This window comes from Falco punctatus (assembly GCF_963210335.1).
Source record: "Falco punctatus genome assembly, chromosome: 15".
NCBI classification, from domain to species: domain Eukaryota; kingdom Metazoa; phylum Chordata; class Aves; order Falconiformes; family Falconidae; genus Falco; species Falco punctatus.
The window spans coordinates 12,219,261-12,246,551 of record NC_137595.1 but is presented as its reverse complement, the minus strand read 5'-3'; the positions used below and the strand labels follow the sequence as shown (position 1 = coordinate 12,246,551).

The window sequence follows — 27,291 nt, the reverse complement described above, 5'->3', positions numbered from 1 at the left end:
GACACCGGAGTGGTTCCTGCTCCAGAAGGAGTGTGACTGGCAGCGCTCAGCAGAGTGCTGACTTTCTGCCCCTCTCCTAACAAAAGGCTCCATCTGTACCTGCAGCACCCATCTTTAAACCCAGTGTTTTAACAAACTGGGCAGCAACTCCTGTTGTGATCTTCACAGCTCCCCGAGGAGGGTGCATCTCCACATAGCAACTGAGAGATGAATCCAGTTGAAAATGTACTCATCATTCACCAGTAAACCCACAGAGTGAAAGAATATACAGTGTGAGGATGTGGGTGGGTGAGGATGGATCTACCCAGTGGGATCAGGTACATGGTAGATGGGCCATCTCAAAGCAGTACTGCTGTGAGCTCTGTATCATGCCACCAAAATGCTGGCTTCTTCTGCATGGGGAGAGTTCTTTCCTGAGGGCTTGCACAGCAGAGATGTTAGACACAGAGCGTAAGGAATACAGCCTCGTATCTGCCATATCTGCTGATACTGCTTCTTACTTCAATGACTTACAGTTTCTAATTGGTCTTGCATGTTTACCTGACAACACCTCCTAGGAGAGTAGTGTGAGTGCTGACACTGAACTCTTCTGTTGTCCCATGAGGGCAAGTACGGGGAAAGGGATGAAATCTTTTTTCCATGTAGTTGGATACAGGCTGAAGCCAGAACCTTCCTTGACACAGTATAAAAAGCTTTAGGGAGCTCTAAATCCTGATTTACGACCTGACCTGTAAATACACAACACAAATGAGAGCGATATTTAACATACAGGCTACAGAGGTGAATTTTCAGTCCTAAAACTGAGATGATCATGCAAAACCACTGTCCATAACAGCTTGTATAAATCACATTTTTAATGAGGAACTCCTCTGGAGACTATTTTTCCAGCTACAGACCTTGGTTTCATAGGCCTTCACTACTGCAAGGCCAGACTCCTGCACTGTGCTTAGTATGATGTCAAAACTTAGGTGACCCCATAAGCCAAAGATGGTGCAGACCCTGACATGATGCTTGTCAGCAATATCTGTTGCTGGGTTGTTTGGCCTCAAGCCCATTAGCTTCTGGTGGTTTCGAGGAAGCAGGTTTTATGGTTTGGGTTTTTTGGCCAAGTAGCCAAAGACCTCAAACCTACCTGTTTTGGAGGTAATAGGCCCTCAGTTTCATGGAGAAGGAGCCTTCATCCCTTCAGCAGACAAGTCCTGGGATGCCGAGTTACTATCGCCTTGTGTTAGCAGCAGCCTGCCCAAACAGACCCTGCAGTCATGGAAAAGTCCTGTCTGCCTGCGTAGCCCTTTTGTGTAAGAAACGGAGTGACAGAGGGGGCTTTAGGAAAGGCATGTGGGCTGTCTCCAGACTGTTTGTGACTGAATAGTTCTGTTTGGGGGAAAAAGTCCACGAGCAGGATTCAAGGTTGAATCCTCTGGCTGATACTCCATTTCCCACGGGCTGGTGAGACCACATGGACCAGTTAATATTTAAACTGTTGACACAGTGCCCGATTTAGACAGCTGCTTCTGCGTCACCCTCATTTGGAGAAGTGTATTGTCTGGGGGAAAGCCACATGATCTAAACAGCAAGCACAAAATGTCTAGGCTCCCTCAAACCACGTGTTTGGGTGGCAGCTGAGTTGGCTCAGCTTCTTCTACTTGCCAGGCAGAGAGTGACTTGCAAGGGTTTTTCAGCACAGGGTCTATTAGATGAAACTTCACAAGACAACTGGCTGGAAAATGTGTGTTGTTCTTTTCTTTTTTTCCCCCTTCTTTTCCCTTCAGAAATCTGTATTTTTCCAAAAACAGTAAAAAAAAAAAAAAAAAAAAAAAAAGTGAAATCATGGTGATTTGAATGAAATGCTTTTCAGCTGCCTTGAAATAAAATACTTTATTTCATTTAAGCTTTAGTATCCATTTTGCTCTCAATTTTTCTTTTTCTGTATTTCCCTCCTGTCTCTGCCTGCCTGAAATTAGTCAATGAAAATTGTGTTGATACAGGTCAAAACATAATTTATTCTTGGACACAAAATGCTCCAAAGATACATCAACGAAAAATGAAACTTTTTTCACACTGAATATTTCACATGCATTAAAGACATTAGTTTGAAATTTCCAAAAGAAATCTTTTTTTTTTTTAGAATCTCTGTTCTTTCTCAAATTTAAGGGGGTTATATATTCGCTTTAATGCATGATAGTTGGCAGAGCAATGCACTAAACTCTGCCTTGTTGCTACCTTCCAAACTTTTGGAGGCTGATCTGCAGTGGTATTTCCTGCAAATAGAGTTAGGAGGGATTGTATTGATATTCTTGCATGCTGTTATACAAACTGATCTTGAGGATTTTTTTTTTCCAACAGCAAGAGAATTCCCAAAATAAACCAATCTAAACATGCTATTAATGTTTATACAAACTTTGCATATCACTTTGGATATTACTGTTACACAACTTAAATGCCCAAGCCATTGAAGTCAGAGGAACTTGGATGCTTTAATCACTTAAGGACTTTTGAAAATGTGGAGCTCTATCATTATTTGAATATTCCATAAGTTTACTAGCACCATTAATTATAACAATATCCCTGCTGTTACTAACAAAAATTTCCTTTCAGTACCCCGTAACAGAGGTGGGCAGGTATTGATTTAATAGGGTGTTTGTTGCTGCACACAGTGTAATCCTGCCCTATCTGGGCTTCCAGGGTGTTTGGTTATGTACTGGTGCCGCTTACTGAAGATATGGATTAATACAGCAGAATTGCTGAAATTCTAATCTAGACAAAATATTCTTCATAAAAGGACAGAGGGTAGTTATCTTGGGCAGGTGTCAACCCTGAAGATTGTCTATGGGTGTGAAGTGGTTATTAGCACCTTGTCCCAAACTACGACTAAAAGAAATCATTAAAGCTTTTGCCCTGTTGCAGTATGAGATCTCGCCATGGAAACCCAGGGGACAACAGATTAAACAGACAAGAACAGGAAGGTAAAGTGAGATTGACAGGGCTAAAATCTCACTTTAAATTAAATGAGATGGCAAGATGAGGAGTTTTTCCAGCAGCTAAACATAAACACAGTTATCTCTTTAATAAAATGAAGGCAGGAGGAAAAAGAGCATCACAGAAGCTCTCTGGAGTGGCAGGTTAGCAGAAACTGTAACTCACCATCACAGCTTGAAAAGATTTCCATTGTGCTGCTCTCCTCCGCTCTGTTCTCCCATTATATAAACACAGCAGACACTATCCACTTGCTATTTCTCTTTTAAAGCTACCAAATAATTGACTTTTGCTATTTCTATTGGGGTGAAAATCCTCTTTAGCTTTCATCTATGATTTTAGCGAGGCTGAGACTCTCAAGAGTTTGGGCATCCAGGACTGAGAACTGGAAATCTAGCTCGTGTGTTAGGTTATGAAAAATTTCAGCTTTAAGCAAATATGGGGTCAGTGGGAAGGAAGCCCAAGGGGAGCGGGCAGCAGCGCTCCCAGGGCCTCCCCACCACTGCGGCTTTGCCAGGAAAGGGCATCCTCTCAGCTCAGCAGGGCTGTGGAGCTTTTAAAGACAAGAAGTGTCCCAATGGCTGGTGAGGAGAGCTAAAAGATGAATTCTCATATTTGATGAAAGCAAGGTAATGTTTTTATATTATATATAGGCTTCAGTGAAAAAAAAAATCCAAAGAAAAAAAGAAACTCTCTTCTCCATCACCTGCCAGGTATCATACAATCAGTCTGCTGGACGGGTGGTGGCCTCGGTTGGTGTTGGAGAGGGGAACAAGGACTGGATTTCATGTGTTGAGTGCTGAATGTAGCTCCTAGCATCATTTTTTTCCTGACTTTTCATCCTAGCACCCACAGTGATCCAGCTGGCAGTAGGTCCCAGCCGAGAAGAGATCCAGATACCTGAATGCCTACCTGGAGCGTATCGGGCAGTGTAAATTTTCCTATTTTCCTGCCTGAGCGTGGGAAAGAGAGCATCTCTCTGCTTCAGGGATGCAAGGATGGTCCCATCAGTTGCAAGCAGACTTCCAGCAGCCCACCAGCAGCCCTGCACCACTTAGTTTCCCTGTATTTTTAATCCTTGGATGTATGCTTACAGTGTAAAGCCGTGGAGGTGTGGAGCAGACCAAACTGTGAAGAATGCAGCCTGGATGGAAGATGGACACCCAGTGCAGTTGTAGTGAGGGATTTTGGGGTGGTAACATCAAATTACACCACAAAGAAGTGGGGATTCAAAGTCAGCTCCCTCCTTCTACCTGCAGCTACAGCTGACCATGTGTCCCACCTCCCTACCAGCACCCTCGTGTCCCCACAGTCCCTCGCTGAGCAATGCTGACAGGCTGCGGCACCTTGGCTGCTCAGCACACTCACCCACTCTGCAACGGCTGTCCAGCCAGCCTTATTTGCACATCCAAAAAACTTCTAGATGACTTCAAAAGGCCAAGACTTTTAAACTTCTAAAAAGAAATTTGGGAGCTTAAGACTCAGCCTATTAACATGAAATACGCTTTGCTCTAAGTGCATCAGTCGTTTCTGAGCATGGTCCTGTCTAATCCACTTTTGGTCGGCATGGCGAAGTCTGGAAGTGCTTGAGCACTTTATTTGCTTGTGGAAATAGGGCTGAAGAACCACTGAAAATGTAACCTCTGCTCTTTTTTCCTCAAACTTAGGGTAAGTTACGCACCTTATGGTGGAAGAATAAAGTAAGATTTACTCTAATCTAATTTTCCCCTCTTTTCTAGGTGGTGTCATAGAGCTTGTGTGTATCCCAGTTATTGGCTCATCGCGGCAGAATGCTTGGACGTGCAGAACACTTTGCTTAAGTCCTAGCAAAGACCTTGGGACACACATGTCAAATGGCATCGCTACAGTTACGATCAAAGTTAAGGACAAGTTTGAGTGCTCTGGATGGTAAGGCTGATCTGCTTTTCAGAGGCCAGTAACACAGATTTGGCCTAAAGACAGTGCCTTGAAAACAAAAACATGTAAGAACATTGAAACCATCAGAGAAAAAGTTGACTATTTCTTCTTTACAGGCTGTATTTTATAAGTGTTACTTTTGTTCTGGGTAGGAAAAAAAAAAAAAAAAAAAGCAAACCCAAAAGCCAAGAAGGACTCCTAACTGATTAATAGTTAACAGCGTTCAAGTACATTTATGTCCACATACAGCATTTGTTAAAAAAGAAATGGTTTTGTGTTTTAACACCTTTTTTTTTTAAAAAAAAAGAGAATAAATTAATGTACACATTACATTATTTGGCACTGGTATGGACCATTTTTAAAAACATTTGTTGTTAGTATTTATAATGGTTTGTACAAAATTGTAAACTATTTTCAAGTTTGTTTGCTTTTGCTTTTGTTCATCATCACCTTTCAAAAACTGTCAATGCAGGAACAAAAATGGCCCAGAGAAAACCCCAAAATAAAATCAAGGCAACTTTCCTCACCCTTTCCCACCCTTCCCCCTGCCCTCCTGCCCACTCCCTATAAAAGAAGATGAAGGAGACAGTTTTTGAAAGCACCTGGCAGTAGTTGGTGAGCACACCCTTCTCAGCGCCCTGCTGCAGCATGGGTGGGCTCCCTCGCCTCTCCAACTGACACAGGACGCTTCGGAGAGCAGAAAGTGCCACCCACCAGCCACACCCCACACCTTCCCACTTCTAGAGCAGACAAAGATGGCTCTTTAGGTAATTTTATTTTATTTCTTTGTTGTTTTTCTCTTTTTTTTCTTTTTCCCTTTTTTTTTTTTTACAAAAATTTCTACATCTAAATCACTTTGCTAGAAACATTTTTCTTTCCTTTTTTTTTTTTTTTTTACATTACTTAAAGCAGAATCTGCTTTTGTGAAAAAAAGACAAGGATCAAGGTCTTATTTCATGCAGAAAATGCAAATTAAAGATCATAAAAATGGGTGGTTGGTTCTGGGAGTTTTTTTGTTGTTTTTTTTTTGTTTCTTTGTTAATTAGCGCTGTACAGGATGCAACGCAGCCACTCAGTGTGTTAAGATGGTTCACAGCAGTCCCTTAGATAGTACACATTGACATTGATCTCCCTGTCCTGTTGTCATTGGTGTTCAGTTAGTTGTTTGACTGAATTTCAGGCCACATAAGATGTCCCCAGTTAGAGAAGACGTTGGCTCTTCTTCATCTTTGAGAGGAAGATGGATGGGTGCAGTTTGACAGGATGATACATTGGCATAAATGGTCTGGATTTTCCTGGGAAGAATGCCCCAGCCTTAGAGGTCTAATCTTGTTTGCTTTCATATCTCTTGGCATAACATGCCTGTAGTGAGCACATCGTGGGAGGGCATTTGTCCTTCAGAAACTGGTTTACCTTCAGAAAGGGGATGTGATTTCACACAAAGACACAATATTATGACATGCCAGGCAATGGAAAGAAAAAACACTGCAGACAGGACAACGGTCCTGCCACCAGGGTCATGTGTACTTGCCAACAGATGGGATGTTTCCAGGTAACTCTTGAGGCTTTCCTTTATTCTAATTTTTTCCATTTTCGTCTCCAGCACCTAGCTATTAATCTTTCCAGATGTTAGAAACTCTTCTCTGTGATAACTGCTGAGTCCTTCTAGGGGGTTGTCCACTAAGAATCTTCCCTTTTGGCCCGCCAAGCAGATTGGCCCCAACCCAGTGAAGCTGTCAGATCCAGGCATGATTTTAAGCAGATGCGCTGTTGTCAGGTCTGCTCCTATGCTCGGACCTGACAAAAAATGGGGCTTTGCTGGACTGGGGCACGGTGTGGGTTTAATCCCACCATATTTCTCTGCTATTGCCCTCTTGCTTCAGTGCAATTGAAATGGGAGAGGGGAAGTCTGGGGCAACCTCACCTCCCTTACTAACCTCTTCCTTCATCATCACCTAGACTTGGCAGGGGCTGAAACTCAGGGATTTCTGCTGAGTTTCTGCTTGTGAGAGGCTCTGGGACATGCCTGCCTTCTCTGTGCTTCCAAATTCATGGGGTATGAGGCTGGCGAGATCTCTAACAACAGTCTGTAAGCTGCACTAGCAAAAGATCTATTCCTGTTAGAAACATCCCTGATGGGTCCTCAGAGGTACCTGGAGGCAGGTAGCACAGCGATCCCCAGAACTTCAGGTCCTATGGGCCACTGTCTCTGAAGAAGCAAGGTTAAGCATTGCCGGCTATGCCAATACCAGCTTTCTCACAAGTGCACCTCCCCTTTGGCCTCCCACCTGACATGTCATGATATTGCATAACACCCATCTGCTTGCCTCCTGTACTCACCAGTGAGACCCTCTGGTCTCATTGGGAACAGCCATTGCCTTGGCAAGGCTTGGTGCTACAGCAGCACAAGCTCCATGGCCCTGGCCACAGCCAGGGGATGGTGACGAGAAAGAAGAGACCAACCAAATGCACCGCACCCTACAGGTAAAGATAAAGAGGACCTGCTCAAGGACTGAGTGGTGTTGAGTGAGTCTGTCCCAGTGTGGGGCAGAGCATCTGTCAGCAAAGAGGCAGTGCCAGTTCCTTTCTCTGCAGAAAGGAGTTGAGATCAGCCACAGAGAGGAATGCCCCTGCTAACCTGAGATAGGGTGTTCCTGATGCTAAAACCCAGGTCATTGTCCCTTGTCTGAGTCCCCAAGAAGCATCACAACAATTGCAGACACATTTCCTTCCTTGCTGGCCTGGCTTCTCCTAGCCTGTTGGTTCCCAAGCCCTCCTCACCTGGCTCAGCACAGCAAGGCTATCCGTGCAGCTGGGCAGTGTAAGCCACGTGACAGCATACCCAGTAAAGCACGCTGCAGTCAAAGACGTGTCCAGAGGGGTGGGAAAGTCAGGGAAAAGATCTTTCACCCTCCTGCCTGGACACTGTCCACTGGATGCCCAGAAAGGTCCCCAGATAAGACCTGGACCCAGCATCTAACTGAATATTGCAATTAACCCGGAGCCGCCCCATGTCATTCAGCAAGCACAGCACTGAGGGATGGGAGGCATTAGCCTTCAGAGAAGGCAAACCTATCCTGATGTACTGTTTAAAACACATACTGGAGGAGAAACTATCACCTTCTTCAAAAAAATGTTACTCACCGCTGTGCTATCTCATCCTTTTTTGAGGAAAAGTCTGCCGGTATAAATGCCAAGCTCAGCCTGTGCAAATGATAAAATGTGCATCCCTGTATCATAAACGGGTCTACCACCTCTCCTCTCCCCACTTTGTCATACGCATATGCAATGCTACTCTGTAAGTACTTTCTGCCTGTGACACTGGCAAGTTCTGACTATCTTAGATGGGAGCAGGCAGCCCACAGCATGGAGCTGAGAACAGGAGGTTTGGGATGGGTTGGGTCCGTTGTCTCTAGTGGGAGATGATGACAGTATAAGCTTCTTGGAGCAAGGGGCCACATTTTGTTCCAGGTTTTTCTAGTCTAGAGCACAATGGGGTGCAGGAAGTCATGCACACACAACTCATCCTTGTTTTGTCTCTGCAAAACACCTGTCCTTGCTTATGTACCAGTCCTACTTGGCCTGCTCATCAGCAATGGCTGAGTCAGGGCTGTGTGGCTGCACCATACTGATGCACTCTAGCTGGAACGGCAACTGCAGTGGAGAGAAGCCTTAATGCTGAAGAATGGCCTTCCCTAAGAGGATTGAGACTCCCCTGTGGTCTGCCTTCCACGTAAAGTTTTTTTTTTCTTTTAGCCTTAATGCAGTAACACAAAAAATACAACATTCACTGGCCCAGCTGTAGAAAGACGCCACACTTCAGCCCCGTAGAGGCAAGACTGTCCTCTGCTTTTCCAAAGCACTAAACATAAGACAAGACAGACGGACAATTTCTCATATTTTCACCCTTGACACTCCCCCCAGTGCGGACAAAGATGGATTATAACACAGAGGGTTACCCATAAGCCTCAGACCATCATCATCCTTGGCATTCCCCGTCACTCAGTTCTGCTACTTGAAAGCTGCACAGAAACCAGGTGTCCCTCAGTCCAAATTCAGTCAGTGTCCTACACCTGAGCCCACTCATTCGTACTTCTGACCCTTCTGTACTTCTGCTGAAGAATTTGCCTCTGCAGGGCCAACGGCCACTAAAACAGATAACTAAGCTTAATGCAAGATCCCTGCTTTGCACTCTCTTCCAAACTCATTCTTCCCAAACAGCCAGGACCCTACAAGTAAAGTTCTATTGAATTGCAGTCTCTTAACAAAAGTCTTTTTACATGGAAGTCTTTCTTTGCACCTCTTCTGAGAAGCTGGGCATTTCCTAGCCCGTGTCACTCTAAAGTAAGTCACAGGGCAGAAAGCAGCAGCAGCAGCAACAAAAGCTTCTCAAAGAAAGTTCAGGCTCATACTGCCTTTACTCCACCTGCATCACTTCATTTATGCAAGTGATGCCTGATATCATCTTCACCCCCTTCACTACATCCCAGGATACAGTAAGGCATAGTGCAGGTTGGCTTTACAGGAAGAGACCATGTGTGCAAGAGGTTAGAGTCTAATACACAGCCTCCTCCCATTGGCCTCAGGGGTGTTTTGATCAAACACTGAGAAGTTAGTTACATACCATCACTTCCACCTCCACTGCCCACCTCTTCTTTACTGCGCTTGGAGGTGGATCAGGGAGCCAGCCCTAAGGTCACCATCCTGGCGGGCTGCGCCTCCATACAGGCACAGGCACAGGTTTGCCCTCCAGCCCCTGTGGGAAAAGTCTGGGGAAATGCGTTATAGCATCAGCCTGGAGGACAGTGCTTCTTTATTACACTTGTCACCTTTCAGCTGTTCTTTACTTCTGAATGTACAGAACCGTTTTTATTTGGTTTACATCAAGACATTAGAAATCAAACATTTTTTTTTCAAAAAAAAAGAGAACAAAACCAAACAAAAAACAAATGAAAATAAAACCCAAGCCCCAACACTATGTACATCTTCTCCTCCCCAGTTTCCACTCCCCTCCCACCCTCCCACCCTCCCAGCATCTGCATTAGGTCCTGCTTCCAACATGTAGGTTTCACATCTTCAACCCAACCCATGTCCCTGACCCAATTTCCATGTCTACTGTAGAGACATCCCACCCTGCTTGGTAAGCCCAGTCTCATCTCAAGGAAGCATTTGGTAACCCGCATGGTGTTCCTTGCCCGGCTGGCTCCGACCTCTGACACCAGGGCAGAGCTCAGCCACTGCCCCAGCTCTGCACGGCAGTAGCTCCCCTGCACATCCCAGCCCAGCTCCTGCAACATTGTCCGGATGCAAATGATTGTCCCTGCCTAAAGGGACTGAGCTCATACTGGCGGCAGCGCTCGCGCCGTGGTTCTCCCTCTATTTTCCCTCTTCCTGACCTCACCATCTCCCAGAGACCACGGTCTCTGCCCGCTGGGGACTGCTGCCACGGCTGGGTTTCCTTGAGTGCTGCCTGCAGCTGCACCCCGCCTGTCTGCTCAGTGGAGATCTCTGGTGTTCAGTGCTCCAGTCCCTTCAAACCTATTGTATTGCACATTGTCCTGGTTTATATTTTCACTACCTCTCTACTATTTGCTCTGTATCTGTAGTTACAGCTCTCTCTCACTAACAACCTCTTCCTCATCCCATCCTCTCCATTAGGATTTCTGTAACCACCTTCCCTAAAGCCACTGTCCTTTGATCTGCAGCTCCAGAGGTTTCTCTTCTGCCTGATAACAGCTCAGAGACTTAAAACCCCTTCCTCTCCCTGAAAAGAAGAAAACAAAACCAACTCCCTCCCCCACCCCTTATCTCCTCCTGCCAGAGCCTCTGGAGCAGATCTGGTCAAACAGACTGGCCGGATCAGTTCCCCACATGGCTCTGTTTCTGGGAAGTGGATGTGCTGTCCATTGGACAGAGGAAGTGCCAAGACTTGGCAGGTTCCCTACTTATTTGCAAGACATAAGCTGCTGGCATGGTGTCAGATGTGCATGCAAGAAAGCTGGATGCCAGTTAAGACCTACAGTCCTGTTTGTTTCATGCACTGTGAACTTATCCTATATACACTACGGGCTGGTTTATGCTTGCAGGCATGAATATAAAGGTATGCATTTTCCTTTGACTTTAGTAACCAAAGCTTTACCTTCACCCATGGAATAGCAGGGATTTGCTAGCAGGGCTCTAATTTTCCTCATTCGCTCTTTTTCTCATTCTCTATTCACTTCTTAATACTCAAGGTGAAGGGGGGATAAGCGGGGGGACAGGTAGGATTACAGTCCCAAGGTCCTAGTTCCTAAAGGTCCCTGAGTGACAGCACTATACAGTGTCAGAAAATGAAGCAATAGAGTTGCATTGGCCACGTATATCCTGAGAGAGATTTAATTTCTAATTCTCCTCTTCCTTCTCCTCCTCCACATGCCTGCCTTAGGCTGTTACGCATGGGAAAGGTGCAAAATGTTCTCCCCCAGCCCAGTTACCTCAAGCAGCCTGGAGCATCCCTCATGCTCGTGTTATAGTCTCCACTAAAAACCATGGCCCAGCAAGCAGCAATCCTGCCCCAAGCTACAAACCAACCAAGCCCCACTCAGAATTGCCTCCTGCACCACTGCAGTGAAAGTCAGAAGCAGCTCTGCTTTGGAACAGCACTCACACCCTTTCCTCCCCTTTCCCCACGGCTCTCCCTTCACAAAGAAAAGGTGGGACAGCAGCAGGCACACAAGCTGCAGTGTGGAAATCCCCTCCACCATTCCAGTAACACCAGCTTTGCACCCACTGCATGAGAGGTTCATGCCTTGCCTTTCCTCATGGCTTGTGATGGCTTGAAACCTCTGAGCCTTGAGCATTATCAAAATACCTTTTTTTCCTCCACTATCGCCTTTCTGGATCACTGGACCTCAAAATGAGAAATGGGTTTGTTGTCTTTCTTGGGGGTGGATGCAGACAGCTACGGAGGGGGAAAATGGAGATGCCACCTTGGTTCTGAAGGAGGGCATTTCTGAAGGAGGGCATTTCCAAAGGCCATGGGCATTGTTCCCCCATCCCTGTATGGGAACATATTTTCTATTACTCATCTGAATCACAGGACACTCAGTTGTTCTCCAGCGTTCTGCCCCATCACCAGAAATTATAAGGCAGTTCCTGAACTGTGGAAAGTCCTGACTGCACACTCTTTGGCAAAGATTATTGTGTAGGACCTAATAGTCCAGATGTCTGGATATACTAAGACTGAGTCTATGAAGTAAAACTGACCTGGTAATATGAGGTCAGAAACATTCAAAGAGAGAAACTAGGATGACTCCTGATAAGAAAGAGAACCCAGCCAACAAAGAACCAAGGCAATAACAAAGGAGTCTGGCTCCTAGTCCCAGCAGGTGAAGAAATCAGCTGAGCAGTGCTTTTTGCCTGGAAAGCTTTTGGATTGTCACTATGAAATTCTAGGCTCAGTTTCTGATTGAAGCCTCAAATATTAAACACAGCCTCCATGTACCTGATCCCCAGCTGCTGGAGGCCCTGGGCTGTCTCTGCAGGGTGCTGGGTGGCGTTGGCCAGGACCTCACTCCGTGTGGGGCTCAGTGCCTGAGCAGCAAAAAGCATAGGTGGGTTTTGCATCATCTGTGTGCTGCCGCTCCTGCTGGTCTTTGGGACCAACTGAGAGAGTTCTCAGGTGCCTAACTCCTACCACACACTTGTCAGGCTTTTACTACAACTATCAAATTCCTGGAGTTTCTGAGTCACCTCCCTCAGTTTCATGATTTCTTACCACGTGGCCATTTTTCTCCCTTCAGTCTTCATAGGCTTCTTAAAACTGCCTCTTTTTTTCCCTTCTATCGTTCTGACCACCCTTTACATCGCAATCACATATATAAAGGGTAAGATATTTTATTTAATCATCAATCAGCTGGTTAGACTCCCCTTAAAAACTGAACCTGCTGATAGGCAGCCTCCCTCTGGAAACTGCAGTCATCTGACATGCATGTATCCACCAACATTATACTGTTGATGTCATAAAACATGACTTTTATGACTTCTATTAAACTATTAAAAAGCCATTTCCAAATAGAATCCCACTAGAAAGCGTAACTTTCTCCACTGGCCAAGCTTTAACTTCCCGCATACTGGGTAGACAGAACTACCTGTTCCAGCCCTAGCCCTGTCATCCAGCACTGTTCACTCCTCAGATTCCTATTCCTATACAGATCCATATAGACCATAAGCTGCAATAATATTAGGAAATCCCACGTTTAACAGCATCACTCTTGAACATGGAAACCAGCAAGAGACCATTCTCCAGGGCAGCTGGGAATCTAAGTCTGATTTAACAATTGTGCTAAAACCTTGGTGAGTCCAGGGAGACCTGGACCAAATGTGTGCATGCATGAACATGACTGAGAGAGGGAGACAGAGATTGTGGGCAGTTGAGAAGGATAGATGCTCTGCTTTTATGCTTAAGATTCTGTTAGTAGAAAATGCATAAGACACATTACTGATATAAAAATAACAATGCTTATTACTCTGATGAGCACTGATCCTGTTTCATCCAAGTCGAGGCAAAACTTTCCATGGTTTCAGTGTTACAAGGTCAGGCGTACAGTGATTCACATTTTCATAGCACTGCACAGACATAAATTAGTGAATGTAAAGATGTGCATTAGATGCATCTTTTGCCTGAAAAACAGGAGTTTCCCTGGCCTGAGGATCACTCTGCTCTACCCAGCAGTGAGAATCAAGGAAAATGGAAAAGGACACTAGCAGGAAAATAAAGAGATGGTTGGATTCAAGGCAGTGTGTGTGTGTGTCATGCGTCAGTAAGTAAAAACTTCCATCAGGTAAGAACAAGGTTCTCATCATTATTCCAGGAATGGCAGAATGACCCTAGGGTTAAAGTTTTGCACTTGTGAATTTATTATTTTCATGGCTTTTATTAACCTTATCAGGGAGATTATCAATCATCAGTGATTGCCAAAGTGGCCAATAATTCAGTGATTTTCCTGAAAGTCACTGGCTCCTTTGGAAAAAGTTGACCTTGATGTCCAAGGCCAAGTTACCCTTTTGTACCTTTTTAACAAGTGCCTGTGGATGGAAGCTGCTTCCACAAGCACTGGCAAGCTCAGCACTTCCATTGCAACCTTCACCCTGCCCGGTCTTTGAAGACCATCGTCTTCCAGTGGGATGACGATCCATGGAATTCTACTGCATCCTTAGTTACATCTTCTGCAAGAAGGGACACAGGGTGCTCTTCTCTACACTCTGCATGTAATAACAGACACAAAGCAAGGCCTGACAGAAGCAGTACAGATCAGAGGGTGTCAGCCCACCATTTGCTTCTGAACTTCTTAGGAAAGTGGATAGTTATAATTTCTGGATCTTTTTTGTCCTGAAGCACAACAAAGTTAAATGACATCCACCTTTTCCGGCACCTTGCCATAGGCTATGGTCTCTCAGTGGGCTGGAGAGTGAAGTCCCTTGTCTGGCACAAGGAACAGGTAGAGGGGGGGAAGGGTTCAGCTTTCAGAGTCCTGCAAATGCTTTTCTCCCCAAACTCAGTAAGAAAGATGCAGGGTGGGGATGATTACGAACAACCCATCCTTTCAGGACTGAATCAGCTGTCTACTAGAGATCAGATGCCAGCAGCACCGCCCCATTGCTGATCCCCAGAGCCCACTATTTCCTCAGCAAGTAGATATTTGCACAATCTGCCTCTCCAGCTCCACCTTTCTAACACAAGCTAGGACTCCGACCTCCAGCCTCGCACAGTTGCAATGAGCAAACAAAACCCTGCTATTCCCCCTCAAAACACTGCCGGTTAAATGTCATCTGTGTTCTCCTTCTACAAAAGACATTAGAAAACCCCCCTCCCCAGCTCCCCTCCCCACAAAACATGCTTGCACACACACACCTGTACCTACATACATGTGCTCACACGCACACAGATGCGCCGTGCGCGCACACACACACACATTCATACAGGAAAAACAGCTTGCAAACTCCTGAAGGTGGAAAAAGGCAACTTGCAAATGTGCCTTTGATTTTGATAAGCTCCCTCCTCCCCCCCTCCCATAACCCCACATTGCCCCTTCCCTCCCAAATAATTGCCTTGTCCTCCCCCCTTCCCAGCTCTTCCAAAATAAATATTCGTTTTATTTGTTGGTTTAAAAGATTCTTTTAGGCTTGTAAGCAAGAGAGAGGGAGAGAGAAAAAGAAAAGAGAAATCTTGTAGCATGAGAATGAACCCCCACCACCTCACGAATCCATGAAAGAATCAACATGAAGGGGTTAAGGGCAGTGACAGAAGAAAGATTAAAAAAATGTAATAATACTGAGAGGAGAAAGATGAAATTCAGTAGTGAAATGGAAGTGAAGATAGCGCATTAGTGAGCACAGCCAAAGATAACCTATCGCCCCCACCAGTTTTTGACTCAATTTCTTTAAATCTCCTTCCCCCGCTTTTTTTGATTTTTTTTTTCTTTTTTGGGTTTTTTTTAGTAGTTTTTTTCTTTTTTTCTGTAATTTTTTTCTTTCTTTTTTTGGTTTTTGGTGGTTTTTGTTTTTGTTTTTTTTTTACAATGGTTTAAGTCCTTCAGCAGGAAACCAAAATCAAGACAAACACATCCCTCCCTGAAACCAAACCCCTTCCCATACACCCTTCTCTCCCTTACCCACCCCCCCACTCCGTGGTTCTACATGTGCTGAAAAGAGAAGAGTAAGCTTAGAATAAATCTAATGAACCAAAGGAATAAATGATAATGATAGTAAAGAGTAAAACCCAAACCCAAAAGACCACAACACTCCTGTGTTGTCATTGTCTGAGTGTCTGTCCCTATCTCTCTTGGAGGCCGCAGGCATCAATTTACATAGTACAACCAGTAAACAAGGTTGAAGAATCCAAAGGTGATTGGAAAAATGATTCGTGACCACTTGTCAATGGTGCTGACGTCTGTCAGGTCTGGGATTTTGAGCTTCAGCTTAGATGACCGCCGGCGGAGACGGCAGTTGGCACGGTTGCGAGCCGCAGCATGGTGGGTCAGTGGGACATGGCGGTCCAGGGTCGGGTGGTGACCAAATCCATCCCGAGAGGCCAGCTGCTTGCGGAACTGGATTCCTGAGCCTTCAAAGGACATGACAGAGTTTCGAGAGTCGCCAACGCTGCTCATCATGTCTGTGGCCAGCAGCTCGTTGTTCATCTCCAGAGTGCTGAGGAGGATGTTACCATAAGGGTCAACCTAGAACAGGGAAGACAGAGAGAAAGGTAGCAGGGATGTCCTGTGCACAATGCACACAGGGCCACACCATCAGGGATGATTTCGAACTGTTTTCTGGGTAACAATACCACTGATTAGGTCATTTGTGCACTCTGAACCTGAACTTCTGCGGTTGAAAATGTTGTCCACTGATGCTGGAGTTGAAGGACAAGCCGCATGTGCTTGCAGCAAATTTTGAGCGGAGTAGTGTGGTTCTGTCAACACAGCAGGACCAAAAGCCACAGGGGTACTTTTGGGTACGCCTGCCCTGTGAAAGAGGATGGTCCTGATGAGACTGGCTTGAGGATGATGACAAAATGATCAAGGAGAAAAAATTCCCAGTAATCACCAGACAGGGGAACTGGAGTTCATCTCTTGTGATGAGGAGAAAGGCTGCTCCACAGCTCACCCAGGACTGAATGAACGGTGGAGAGTCTGAATTCTCCTGCCACAATGAAAGAAGGGGACAAACCTGCTCTCTCACCCTCTTCTCCTCATAACGGTGGCGCTCATTGTTGGCCTTGCTGATCCGTTCACTCTGTTTCTTTTGCTGCCGGGGGCCTCGCCCGAAGAATATGTAGTTGACAAAAGCATACTCCAGGAGCGCCAGGAACACGAAGACGAAGCAGCCCATGAGATAAACATCAATAGCCTTGACGTAAGGGATCTTGGGGAGAGTCTCCCGCAGATGGGTGTTGATGGTAGTCATCGTAAGTACCGTGGTGACCCCTGTAAGGAGAGGGTAGGTGCTCTGTTACCATGGCGGGATGGTTTCCTGAAATACCACTCTCAGCTTCCCCATCCCTTCTCCCAGTTGGACAACCTCAGGAGGGGTGACAGCAGTGCAACTGGGAAGAAAACTACCATTGTTCTAAGCCCAGCTGCCCAGTACAAATTGCAGCAGGAAATAAACCAGCCACCAACAGTGGGAGAAGTTGTCAAAGCTGAGTATCATTAGGATGATGGGGATCAACATACTCCAGACCTTGGTTCTTTAAAGTCCTCCCTGCTCCTCCTTCTTTCCCTCAGTGGGGTAGGAAACATTCAGTTTTGCTCTCAGTCTCTCAACCTCTTCTCCTCCCTTTTTTCCACTTCAGGAACACCCTGCACACTACTGAATGCCTCAGTATCTTTGACATGAATTTATAATCTGCTGTGTTTTTCCAATGCCATGAATAGGAGAAAGAGTGAAGAGATTATCTTTTCATAGTGGTCTCTTTTTTTTGCCTGCCTCATAGGCTTCTGTCTACATCCCCATCAATTCCCGCCTTCCTCTCATCAGCTTTACCACTCACTACTTCAATTATCACCTGTACACACTCCTCCCGTGGTTCTCATGCTCTCCTTTTTAGGCCTACTCATATTTCCTGCATCTTAAGCAAACATTTCTTGGTCTTATTGAACACTTTTTTCCCCCATCTACTCAATCTCCAAGAGCCTGGTGCACCATGATTACTCTCACAGCTTCAGTCCTCTTTCTTCTCAGCCTCTTCCCTTCTCTAGACTGTCAAGAGTGGCCTCAGATCTGTCTCTGGCAGCCTTCATGCTTCTTTTGGGGGCAGTAACATTCCCTCTTCAACCTAGGCTTCTTTTCCCACTTCCCTAGCTCAGCTGTCCTGCTTTTCTTACTACCTTGCTGATCTTTTCTAGTGTCCTTTACCCTCCTCTCTCTCTCTGCTGGCAGCTCTCTTAGTCTCCATGACCTTAATTTGCTCTTCTGGTGTCATCCCTGCCTCTACAGTGATGGCTCTCAAACCTCTCTGTGCATCCTGTTCCCCTGCTCATCCTGTTTGCCCTCCACCCTCATTGTGTCTGTAGTGTCATTCCTGATAAAGGATTTAAAGAACTAATTGTCTTCAGGTCACAGAATAGTAAACAGAAAGGAGATGTATTTATATACATGCAATATATTATATTGTCTATATTTAGACGGTAGTCTAAATATCCAGAAATCTGGGGCAAATAAAGGGAGACTAGAATGTTCTCCACATCTCCATTAAGAACTAGACAAATCACAATGGAGACATAGGAGAGAGGCAAAGAGGTTTTTAACTGTGCGAGCAGGTAAATCTGGAGTACCTAGAGTACCCAGAGGAGGCTGTGGAATCTCCTTCTCTGGAGCTTTTTAAGGACAAGTTATATAGAGAACTGTCAGGAAGAGTTTAGAGAGAGCCGTTCCAGTTCTGATCTACAATGTTTTTCTTCTGTCTTCTCCTTTGAATCCAGATGTCAGCAGAAATTCAACAGCTGTGTGTCTCATGTCCAGCCCTCTTCTTGTACTTTCACTGTGCCAGCAATGTCTACCATGGTCTCTTTTCCTTCTCTCACTTATTATACCCTTGTCAATGCAACTTACCTTTTTAATTTACCACATGTTCCCCCCCTGTGTCCCTGCTCCAGCCTCTCCACACGAGCACAGCCAGATCATCTATATTATATCTTTGTACACACCATCCCTCCTCTGAGTCTTCTCAAACTTTGTCTTCTCCTAGAGCTAGTTTAAGCCCCCAACCTTTTCTGTAAGACCCAGCCTCCACCTGCGCTCCATTGCCTCTCTGGGCCTTTTCCCCCTGGCAGATGAAATCCTTCTCTTTCCTTGGCTCTCCTGTTTCCTCTGAAGTTTCTATCATGTTGCACAGCCCCATTCTCAAATGCCAGCCATGACCCCTTTCTCCTGTTCCTTCTTTAAAACCCTCATCTGCAATCCACCCCCACTTCCCTTCTGTTGCTTAAAAGACCTCATTTTTTACCCTCTTGTAGGAGAACATTCCTATTTAGGGGAGCATGTTCTTAAGAAGAACTTTGACTTCAACTACTGTCCCATATTTGCCTTGGTCATGAAGGTCTTCAGCTACAAAATGTGACTGTATGGGGCTTAAAATATGAGAATGTGTAAAGCCAATTCCTTTACTTTTTTCATCTTTTAACCATTCACTCATCATTCTTACTACTCTTTGGCCAGCCACCCTCAGCATTTATTATCCAACTAATAGGTCTTGGTACATGTGTTGACCAAGAGATGCCCAGATTTATCCTCTGCAGAAAAGACATACAAACCAGAGCAAAGGACCTGGCAGGCTCATGGCGTCTCTGAGAAGCTGTGACCATTTATGCCTTTGTTGTAGAGTTTAAACATGCACCCACAGAAATTTATGGCAGAACTTTAACTGATTCAAATAATACAGAGTCAAGCTTGGGAAATACTGATACTTCTGAACAAAAAAATAAAAAGAAAGTAGTTCTTCTGGCTGAAAATTTGAAGTTTGTTCTCAGAAAAAATGTCCTTCATTTGGGATGACAAATTTGACAGACCTACGTGGCTTGCTTAACTGCTACAGCATAAAGAAAAAGGTATTTTCTTTCTTACAGCTGGTCCTAGCTTATCTCTCTCAAAAAAATGCCTTCTTCAACATATGACGAAAAGGTACCTACCTAGTGCCACTCGTGCAGCAGAAGCATCATAATTGATCCAGAAGGAGACCCAGGACAAGATGGTGATGAGAATAGATGGCATGTAAGTCTGCAGGATGAAGTAACCAATGTTCCTCTTAATCCGGAAACTCAAAGATAAGCGCAGGTACGAACCTGTCAATGAGATATGAAAGGGAGATGCTGTTTAAGAGGAGGCTAAGGGTGTATTTATGGTAAGAGCTTAGGTTAGGAATTGAAATTTTATTTTGGAAAATGTTCTCAAGAGGCAACTCAAGAGGCAAGGATAATGAGAAATCTATCTTTTTTTTTTTTTTCCCTTCATTTGGTTTTTGCAGATTCATCAGGTTTTTGGAAGGGGGCTCTTCAGAGTCTGCTCAGTTGGCTCAGAATATTAAGAAGAAAGGAAACTCTACATAAGTTACATTATTATATCCAGCATCATGGGGGAATGTCTGTTCAGTACTGAAATTGCTATTATGGTAAGTGCTGATTTGATGCAGGCTTACACAGGAGACTTTAACCCTATATCTGGATGCAGTGAGATGATTTTCCAATGTTTCATGTACTAGCTTTTCCTCCAAACAGCAATGAAGGTCTGAATCGTATTTTTCCCATGCTGTTCTAAAAATAGATTATGGTCAGACTGGGCAAATTCATATGCAAATAGAATACTCTTAGTTAATCTGTAGGGTTGGGGTTTTTTTCCCAAGTTGTTGCAACTTCCTCCTAATCTTTTAGCAAACCTATTGGGGATAGTGATAGACAATAAGTACTTTTTACAGTCCTTCCATGGGAGCAGGGTCATTTTGACAGGGACAAAGCCTCTCACATTGCTGTGAAATAAAGTCCAAGTCATTCCTCCTTCCCACCTCCGTCCCTTAGGCAACACAGCAGCCTGAAACATGGGTGTAATCATGGGGTGGCAGCTAAAGTAGCAAAAGAACAATAGTCTTTAATGATCAAGGAGGTAGACTGGGGAAAAGGAGGTTATGTTCTCTCACCATTATGTGCCATTTACGTAGCTTGAACGCGTATTTCACCAGTTTTGTTTTTTTGGTTTTTTTGTCTTGTTTTGTTTTTGTTTGGTTTTTTTTTTTAAGATCTTACCTATTTAGACTGCAAACTTCTTTTGGAGGAATGTTGCCTCTTGTTGTGGGTCTCTAGATTACCATCGCAATGGGACCCTGCTCCCAGCATGCCCCCGAGGCACTATTAGAACAACATCACCATCTGCCACCACAGCTGAAAGACTCAGGCTGTGATTTCATGGCGTTTCAAAAATTGTCCTATTTAACAGGTGTGTGGCATGCTGCTTTGGCAGTGAACTCCATGCCAGATCGAAGTGAAGACAGCAATCAAAATCCAAGCCCCTCCAACTTTCCAGCTAGCAGTATCTGAATTGTCCAAGGTATGCTCTCCAGACCTTTTTAGTGCTGTGGACAGATGGGTTTGCATCATTTCATAGACCACTTGCATTTCAACCGATATATTCTTCTGTTTATTATTGCACCTACATTAGCTTCAAAACCCAGTTGCAAACAACATCAAAATAAGTTAAGGGCTGAAAACCTCCTAAAGAGCTTCTACTTTGAGCTCAGTTGGTGTTTTGAAAGAAATGAAAACAAGTTGAAGCCTAGATTCTAAGTTAGTGCCTCCAGCATCTCAATCAAAGGAAGAACCACACTGACACTGGTCAGCAGAGGGTTTGCACATTCCATGGCCTCCCTTCAGCAGACACTCACCGGTGGTGAAGACCACTTCCCTGCTGACCAGCCTCTGCTCGATAATGGTGAACTGGGGCAATTCTAGCACCTCCATCCCCGTGACGGCAGAATCATTTCCTTGCCAGAAGAAGACAATGTCATCAACTGTGTAACCATCTGCAGAGATGAAGAAGCACAGAGAGAGAATTAAGCTGACAATCTGGAGCAGGCGACACCCCCATTTTCACTAATGTGATTTGGAAGAGGATCCAGAGGAAAGCCCACACCATTAGACAGCAAGCATAGCCCTTCTCTGCAGACATACTTTTCTTCTTCAGCTGAGCTTGACAGTACAGACCCCAGGAGAAGAGGAAAAAATTGGTCAGAACTCCCACTTCTGGCTAGAATTCAGGAGGAAAAGGTGAGAAGTGGCCCATCAAGCCTTGACTTCACCACATAATCTCCATGGCTGACATGACAGGGACTTGACCATCAGAAGCCTCTGTCAAATGAACCAAACACAGCATCTTGCTTTGTAAAAACTGCCTCCTTGTACCAGAAGGGGGAGACCACACAATACATCCTGGTGGGGACTAGGTAAACAGAGCACCGAAGTATTTAAAAATTCCCAGAGAGAAAAAGACCTACAACAGCAGCTGAAAAGAAATTTAACCATCAGAGCACCTCCCTCTTCTAAGTACTTTTGGCCAAAATTTGGAGTCAGGAAGCAGACGGAGTCTCTGAGATTGGGGGCTGCTTTTACCAAGTGCTGGCTGAAAAGAGCGGTAGTGGGAGAAGAAAGGGGAGTCAGGCTGCTAACAAATACTCATCCCTTGTTTCAGGGTAAGGGGTTTTTTAACTCAGCCAACGATACAGCCTCCTACTTTAACCCCAAAGTATACATGCCAGAGAGGGCTGCACAGGCTGGAAGTGCTGAGGAGCCTAACGCCACAATCCCAGGAGAAAGAGTCCCCAGATGCTCTGGACTTATGGGGAATGAAGCCCAGGGGACAAAATCATGTGTCTCCCCTTTCATTGGTGTGATGTTCACAACCATGCCTGTTGCCTTTGTGGGCAAAGATTCACCTCCTCTTGGAAATTAATGCTGCTTGTGACAAGCTGGGTTTTGAAACACTGTGGCTGTTGCTGCACAAGGGGTGGCCTCTTATTCCAAGCAAAGTGCAGAGCTGCATGGGAGCACCTCTGTGTGCAAGAAATCACAGAATCATAGAAGGGCTTGTTTGGAAGGAACCTTGAAGATCATCTAGTTCCAACCCCCCTGCCATGGGGAAAGACATCTGCCACTAGACCAGGTTGCTCAAGGCCACACCCAGCCTGGCCAAAGAAGCAGTAAGATACGTACAGGCTTTGGTGTGGCGTGGTGCAAGGCTTCCTTTAAAGCATGAACTTCACCTGTTCCCACAGACTCCTTTTATTCACCTTCTGCACTGCAGCACAACAGCCTGCCCTATCCACAAGCCCTCACAGCAGAAAGGCAGTTGGCTAGCAATACCCAGCAAGGCTAACATCCACCAGGGAGAGATGCCACCAAAACCAGCCTCACTGTATTAGTGGGATCAGGGGAATGAAGAGCTATTGAATGCACCATGGAAGAGAAATTCTTCTACCTAGCCTTAGAGACCAAGGGTTAACCCAGACGTGAGCTGAACCATTGAGGATGGTGTCAACCTGCAGGTCCTGAGTGGATAAAGAGCTGAGCAACTTGATCTGATCTCATAGCTGACCCTGCTTTGAGCTGCAGGCTGGACTAGAGATACCCTGAGGTCTCTTCCCAAACAGGAATGATGATAGTGTAGTCTCCAAGACCACATCCTGCGCTCTCAGTCATTTCTGCACTTATTCATGGGTACTAAAAAATAATAACAATCTTCCAAATGCCATGCTAGATCTGCTTCTCATCCCCCATGTCATGATCCTGCTCCCATGGCAGTAAGGCACCCACACCCACAAGCCCATCAAGAATCAGGGCCTTCAGGTTATCATCTCATCTGCTGCAGACATTGGGGAGTCACAGGATATTACACTACCTCGAGTACCCCAGCTTTGTGCACAAGAACTGGTATTTGCATCTGGCTGCAGCACATCTGGCTGTAGCATCTCTCTCAAAGCATCCGAGACCAAGTGTGGAAAGCAGCAAGAAACAGCCAAGTCCCCCACTCCTCCCGGTGGACGATTCCAGCAGCTCAAACACTCTTGCAGCTAAAAAACATTGTGTGTAATTTTACATCTGAATTCATTGGGCTCAGACTTTCAGACTCCGGTGGTTGTTCTGAATTTTTCTAGGAGGATACCGAGCCCTTTCTACCCAGTGCTCCCCCTCTGCAGAGGTGCACCCAGCCTGTAAACAAGTCACCTCTCCACCTCCTTTGCAGTAAACAAACCAGATTGAGCTATTGAGGTTCCTCGCTGCAAAACATCTGCTCTAGCCCTTGAACCACTTTTTAGCTTCTTTTCTCAACCTCTTCTGATTTCTCAACTTCCTCTCTAAATTTTGGAAAGCAAATATAGACAGAGTCCCTTTCCCCATCTCATCAGCAACGTATTCAGAGGCCAATCGATTCCCTGCTCTGACTCACAGCTCCCCTGGTTTATATAACCCAGGCTCACTCCAGCCCTTTTTGTCAGAGCCCTGCTACAAAACCTCCAGCCGTGGTGCTCAGGGCTGCTGTCCCTTCGTCGCTTCCCCTGGTCAATACCTGCACGGGTACGAGCCTGGCAGCCTGGCCCGCGCTCCCGCACACCGGCACAGACCTCCGCATTTAGCTCTGTTCAAACGTATTCTGGATGTATTCAGATTGGGAGGAATTCAAATGTGCAGCAAGCAAGCTACGCAGGCTGCTATCTTCATCATCCGCAAATTTAACAGCAGTGACTTCAAATTTACTTCCTGATCAGCAATGAAAATGTCAAATTACAGTAACTAATTTTAGGAGATTTTGCAGTTAACTAGCTCTATTCCATTTACGCTATGACCTGCTGGCATTGGGTACCAATTTTTGCATTTTTTTTTTTATTATGGCATTATGCAATATGAAATCAAACGTTTTTCAGGAAGCCATTTTTAAAAAGTGAATCTAAAGGGAAAGGTTGTTCAGTCTAAAAATAAATGCTTCGCTTTGATTTCTAGCTTTAAAAAGGAAATCAAATTTCCATTTTACTTTTAAAAAGTAAAAGAATGTTCACAAAGACAAGTCATTTCAACCTGAAATATCATAAAGTATTGATACAATGTCTTAAAATGTCAGATTAACAGCCTGTTTGCAGCCTGCCTCAGCAGGTTTTTGTGGAATCCTGACACGTGGCTGGGCAGGGGCATACGTGGTGAGAGATGCTTTAGGGATGGAGCGATGGGATCAACAGGCAGTGCCAGCACTGGCTTTCCTCCTGCAGGTAGGTGCCCCAAGCTGCTGCTTTACAAACCCAGCACCCCTGCACCACAGATTTTAGCGGTTTGCTTTGTTGTTTGTTTTTGGTTTTTTTTTTTTTGTTTTTATTTTTTTAAAAATATAGTTTGTTTTTTAAACCAGCCATAACAGGACTGTTATTCCAGAGTTGTGTGGACTTGGAAGCAAACAAAATGGAGCCCTGCAGATTTCAAAAGTGGAAGTGTGTAAAAGATAAAAGCTCCAAAGAAGAAAACAATTGACTCTCTTCATCTCTGCATGGATCTTAGAAATACTGTAAGGAAACATAGCTTTAACTAACAAATTGGCTCGATGTGTCCCATTAAGAGCAAAATCACTACACGAGGAACTGTGTGGGTAATTCTCTGTCTTCTGTTTTCTTGGTTACACAGAAACTATTCTCAAAATGCTCAGGAGTACCAGAACCAACATGTCATGAGTGCCTGCAGCAGGACCTGATTTACATCCCATTACGCGACGGCCACGCATCCCGAGCAAGCGGTGGATGGGAAGAAGGCTCCCAGGCGCAGGCAGGGCTGGTAAGGCGGCACGGCACCTTCTGACTGTGGATGCTGTGGGACCTCTTTTTGGAAAACAGCAATTCTGTGATAAACACCACTGATCTGCTGCTCTGGACCGCTCCTGCAGGGATACTGCAGTGCATTTTTATGAGGGCGAGCCAGACCTCCTCCGCTAGCATGGTCAGAAGAGGCTTTCCATAGGAGTCAAGGGACGATCCAGATGGGAAGGGACTGTGGGAGGGTTTGAGTCCTACCTCCTGCACAGAGCGGGGCAGCCACGAGTCAAGGCAGGCTCCCAGGGCTTTCCTAGGGCTAAGGGAGGCTTCCACCACCCTTCCGAGGGTGAAAGTGATTTTAATGCCCAGCCTGCTGCTAGAGCTCCATTTTCCTGGGCATACTACCCACGAGTTCCCCTCAGGGTAAAGTTTGGATGAGGAAGCCAGGTCCTGCCCCGGGGGACATCCTCCAGGAGGGGATGGCCTGTAACACCCCTGGGAGGCATCCCATGAGTGGGAAGTGGCTGGGGCAGGTGGCATCAGGTGGCACTGCATGGCGGAGGGTAAGCACGAGGCATACGCACAGCTCTCGATCTCCAGCGTGCAGTTCTGCTGGTCCAGGGGGTACCTCCGCAGGTCCATCATGCAAGCAGCCGTAGTGGTGATCCTGAAAGGCGAAGGGAGAAAAAACATCAGTTGTGCATTTTTTCTTACCTAAAAAAAAAAAAAAAAAAAAAAAAAAAGGAGAAATGAAAGGCAGACGTGAAAGTCAGGCAGCATTTGGGGCCGCTGTTTCCCTGGAAACCAGGGAGATCCGTGGTGGGAGGTGTGCAGAGTGGGGGCCTGGATGCAGCTCACCCTCAACTGCATGGCATAAACCCTTCGTGACTCATGTCAGCAAGGCAGTATCTCTATTAACTGGGTGGGGAGGGATTTGTGTTCCTCCTCTGTCTCTCCTGTGAGAGACAAAGAAACCGGCAGTAGGCAGAGCTATGGGCATGGGGGGGGCGGAGAGGAGAGGCATGTTAGTTTGTAAGAGGGAGACAGCTGACACGTGTCTGTAAAACAGAAGATGTATTGATTACAATGCCCAGCAATGACCTAGGGAGAATAGCTGACTACATTATCACTTCCTATTCTTCCCGAGCTGCCTCAGTGACCTTGAACTTGCCCCCCCCCCCCCCCGCCCACACCCCCTCCATCACACCCACGTTAACACGGCGCCCTTCCACTCCTGTAGACTCACAGCTCTGGTAAAGAGCCATTCCTGCACAACCCATTGCACGATCAAGATCCATGGAAGACACGTTGTGGGGCGCGCATCCCCACGAGAAATAAATACGGGGAGAGAACGAAGGTCTGTGCTGCTTTGGGGTGTCAGCGCGTGGCGTGGGGGCACAGCAGCACAGTGCTGGCGGTGGGGCTCACGTGAGGGTGCGAGCAGGGTTTGTGTGTGCTACGTGTCGCACATGGAGGAGCATCGCTCTCTGCGATGGGATTAGATGAGGGAAGAGGGCATGAAGCAGGGACAGAGCAAATCAACAGCTAACTCACCAGCCTGGCAATGCTGCCCGGGAGTTAACAGGCTGCCCCTGCATCTCAAATATATCGCTCCCCTCACCCTTCAACACAGTTTTCGTCCTGTGCAATGCATGTGTGCAGAGTGCTGAAGGGGGGGGGGGTAGAGATTGGTGCTTTTCCCCCCCCTCCCTCTCCTTTTTTTCAATTAACCATCTGGAAGACATTAATCAAGCTACACATTTTTTACTATGTGGGCATAACCAGTGAACTGTTAACGAGAAAGCTTTATCTTCTGAGCCCTGTGGCTTGGGAGAGAGAAAAGGGAGGGGGGAAAAAAAAAAGCAAGAAAGCAGAGAGGATGAGATGGCGAACCAGCAAAAAAGAAGGGGAAAAAAAGAGAAAACTTATAGAAAAAGAGACCAGGAAAGGGAAAAGGATGGATGAAGCTGGACAGAAAATTGGAAAGGAGGGGTAGAAGGTGGGGGGTGGGGGGGTGGGGGAAGGCAAGCATCCACAGGAGAGGTCTGCCCCCGTGGGGGTATCAGGGTGGGGGCTGTAGCATGGCA

At 45.8% G+C, this 27,291-nt stretch overlaps 1 protein-coding gene across 5 annotated transcripts in view; it reads right to left on the bottom strand.

Annotated features, from left to right (window-relative positions):
- Positions 1-5,761: 5,761 nt before the first annotated feature.
- LOC308053794 (gamma-aminobutyric acid receptor subunit beta-4) overlaps positions 5,762-27,291 on the bottom strand; it is a 111,388-nt gene continuing 89,858 nt past the window's right edge. For 2 of the 5 annotated variants that reach the window (XM_080365513.1, XM_080365510.1), the window contains 5 exons: positions 25,789-25,871; positions 21,302-21,439; positions 19,560-19,712; positions 16,600-16,856; positions 5,762-16,109 (listed from right to left, as the gene is read on the bottom strand). In XM_080365513.1, the coding sequence (XP_080221639.1) occupies positions 15,732-16,109; positions 16,600-16,856; positions 19,560-19,712; positions 21,302-21,439; positions 25,789-25,871 (1,009 nt within the window). In that variant the 3' untranslated portion in view covers positions 5,762-15,731. Of the gene's footprint in view, positions 16,857-19,559; positions 19,713-21,301; positions 21,440-25,788; positions 25,872-27,291 lie in introns of all 5 variants that reach the window. The other 3 variants (XM_080365514.1, XM_080365512.1, XM_080365511.1) reach the window with 2 other exon arrangements.